This window comes from Sinocyclocheilus anshuiensis, unplaced genomic scaffold, assembly GCF_001515605.1.
Source record: "Sinocyclocheilus anshuiensis isolate Anshui unplaced genomic scaffold, SAMN03320099.WGS_v1.1 scaffold799, whole genome shotgun sequence".
Taxonomy (NCBI): domain Eukaryota; kingdom Metazoa; phylum Chordata; class Actinopteri; order Cypriniformes; family Cyprinidae; genus Sinocyclocheilus; species Sinocyclocheilus anshuiensis.
In genome coordinates this window covers 684,014-687,073 of record NW_015548231.1, presented here as the reverse complement: position 1 = coordinate 687,073, position 3,060 = coordinate 684,014, and the positions used below count along the sequence as shown (strand labels likewise).

General features: G+C 38.1%; 1 protein-coding gene across 1 annotated transcript; it reads right to left on the bottom strand.

The window, feature by feature from the left end:
- Nucleotides 1–832: 832 nt before the first annotated feature.
- LOC107654611 (chemokine-like receptor 1) lies at nucleotides 833–2,481 on the bottom strand. Its single transcript, XM_016441764.1, has 2 exons — nucleotides 2,431–2,481; nucleotides 833–2,054 (listed from the first exon to the last, which is right to left on the bottom strand). The coding sequence occupies exon 2, from the start codon at nucleotides 2,033–2,035 to the stop codon at nucleotides 986–988; it is 1,050 nt and encodes a 349-aa protein (XP_016297250.1). The 5' UTR covers nucleotides 2,036–2,054; nucleotides 2,431–2,481; the 3' UTR covers nucleotides 833–985.
- Nucleotides 2,482–3,060: the final 579 nt, after the last annotated feature.

The window sequence follows — 3,060 nt, the reverse complement described above, 5'->3', positions numbered from 1 at the left end:
AAAGTATGAAAAAACAGCAAACAAAAAACAGGCCTACCATTAAGAGCCGTGCTTGCACAGGTTCTGCGCGATCCTCTTCACTAATATCCTCTGCGTCTCAATCGGGCTCAAACTGATAAGCAGTATAGACGATGTCATTGTTTACAATACAACCGGAGCACATGCCGCTATGTTGAGGGGCGGGACGTTTAGACACGCGCTAGAGGCAGTTTAGCCAATCACAACACACTGCTAACCAAAGCTAACCAATCAGAGCCCATCGTGTATTTCCGAGGGAGGGGCTTCATAAAAGCAGGAAATGATCAGCGCGTTCAGAGGAGAAGGGACAGAGCGGTGTGGAATAAAGGTAAATTATGTGAAAAATAATGGTTTTTTTAACAAACGAAGCATTAACACGTTAGACTGCACCCCATAAACACAATCAAGTCTAGAAAAAAAACAGTCAACCACCCCTTTAAATTGCTCAGATCAGAGATGGATAAGTGACTTTTTTTTTTTTAAGTATAAAAGTACATATTTTATCAAATATAGATGGATGTAATGCAACATTTACTTTTTGCTTTTTTACGTTTCTTTTGCTTTTTGACCATTTGTAGTCAAGTTTGAGGCCTTTTGGCTCAGATATTTCACACAAAAAAATTGGTGTTGAAACAAATTTTCATCCAGAAGTTGCTAGTAAATTTTACAAATAATTACAAAGAAAAAGCAAGTAACACATTGAATTAAACATGAAATTTTAAAGACTGAAATAGTATTTTCTTGTAAAACATAATTCAATAATCTTTTTTTTTTGTATTTACAAGTTTGATTTTTTTTTCTTTTTTTACAGTGTATAACTGTCCTTATTATGGAATTTACAGTTAGGAGGCACACTTCAGTGTGTTATTTTAGTTTAGTTTAAAATTAATTATACTAAATGAATGCATTAAATTGACAGCCCTACTGAAAAAAAATAACTGAAAAAATATTACTTCCAGTTTATTCTTTAGATATGAGTGGACGCCCTGGCATCCACTGAGCTGGAGCGAGACAGGTAACGGCTGATCATTCGACCGTCTTCTCCAATGGCATTCTCAATCTTTGATAAGATGGAGCTCCTGAACTTCTTCCTAAAGTCATTGCCCATGAAAACGTACAAAACAGGGTTCAGGAAGCTGTTTGCGGCGGCGACAGCGGTGCCAATTTTCAGTCCGAGAATAATGGCCTCTTTGTGGAAGGTCTGGTTTAGTTCAATTAGCACAAACGTGTGGTACAGCAGCCAGCACAGGAAGAAGGTCAGAATGAGAGCCGTCATGATCTTAAACGGTTTGTTGGACTTTGCCATCTGGGTGGCTCTCAGTCTGAGGATGATGATGGTATAACAAACAATGATGAGGATGAAAGGGATGACAAATCCAAAAATAAAGCGGCTCACGGCAATGAATTTGTGGCTGTACTGGCTGGATTTGTAGTTGTTAATGCAATGGTTTATACCTAGGTGACTCTGGACATCACGGTATACGATAGACGGGATACTTAAAGCTGCAGAGGCAATCCACGCGAGTACGATCAATACAGATGCTTTTCCAGTAGTGCGGTGATTCTGTGCCCAAACAGGAAACATGACGGCGACGCAGCGATCCACGCTGATGATGACGAGGAGGAAGATGCTGCTGAACATGTTGAGGAACATGACAAAGGAAGTGAACTTGCACATGAAGAGGCCGAAGATCCAGTCCGATGTGACGCTGTAGGCGATGTTAAAAGGCAAACAGGAGCAGAATATGAAGTCAGATACAGCCAGACTCAGGTACCAGGTAGTATTGACTGACCTCTTCATGCCAAACCCTGCAATCCAGATAACCGCACCATTTCCTCCCAGGCCCAGCAGACAGATGATCACGTTGATCACCAGCAACAACAGGCAAAGAACCTCAGTGAAACATGTGGTGGTGTGGACGTGGAAAAAAACTTCTTCAGAAGGGAAATTGCCAGAGAGGGTGACGTTATCATAATCAATGTAATTAGAGTCAAATACAAAATCTGCTGAATCCATTGTAAATTCTGTTGAGTCCCTGCAAGCAGACAACAAAAATAAAGTTTGTTAATGATAAATATCAGTAATACCACAATCACTGTTCCTAGATTATTATTGCTTAGCAGTATGTAATTTCAACCCAAGGGTTCAAAGTAATTTCTTGAAGATTCAGTTTTGAAAAAAGTTCTGTTTTAAAACTTAAATATAGGCTAAGTTAGATTAGCTACAATAGATTTGGTTCTGTTAATCAATAAAGAGAAAATAAGTAAAAAGCTTGTCATACGTGAATATCGAATATTTATAATATCTAAAAATGAATGTAAACATCTCTGCAGACAAAACAGGCAAACACATTTCCGTGTGGTTTGGAGTACATTTTCATAATTCTTGTAAATAACAAGACAGTCTCTCACCTCAGCCTAATAGCAGTGTCTCCAGCATTACTGCACCAGCTTCCATTTGTCATCTGACAATTGTGTCACTTGTGCATTTATAATGCATCCTATCCTTCTCTTGAGCAATATTGTACATGACTGCACATGCTGTACTTCCACAAAATACTTCCACAACTGTTTTTGTTTTCCTCATCAACAAGATCCCCTACTTTCACTTCTTCAAAACTCTTTTAGTTTTGGAAAAATAGATTCCAGAAGCAAACTCTAAGCTTTGGCCCTCTACATGATCTGATTAAGTGCTGTTTTCTTTTATCTCAATAAAATAATGAAGTGATCATTTTAAATCATTCCTCACTTTGAAATGTTCAAGAAGTTTCTCCTCTTTTTTTTCAAACCAAACATGTTTATTTGTAGTTTTAATAGGTGAATATTTTGTAGGGTTTCATGTACTCAACATCACTTCTTTTATAAAAAACTACAGATTAAAGCTTTTAGAAAAACTTGACTTTTTTATTATTGATCAAAAACAGAACAAGCGACACAATCACGAAATTACAATACAAAATTAAAGCTGCAAGCAGCGATGAAAGGGCCTTCGCACCCGGGCTCACCGCCACCCGGTGGCTTTAGGAAAACAGCTAACGATGC

What these genes read in the sequence shown, in the direction of transcription:
- LOC107654611 (XM_016441764.1), bottom strand. Translation starts at nt 2,035, where the DNA reads ATGGATTCAGCAGATTTTGTATTTGACTCTAATTACATTGATTATGAT.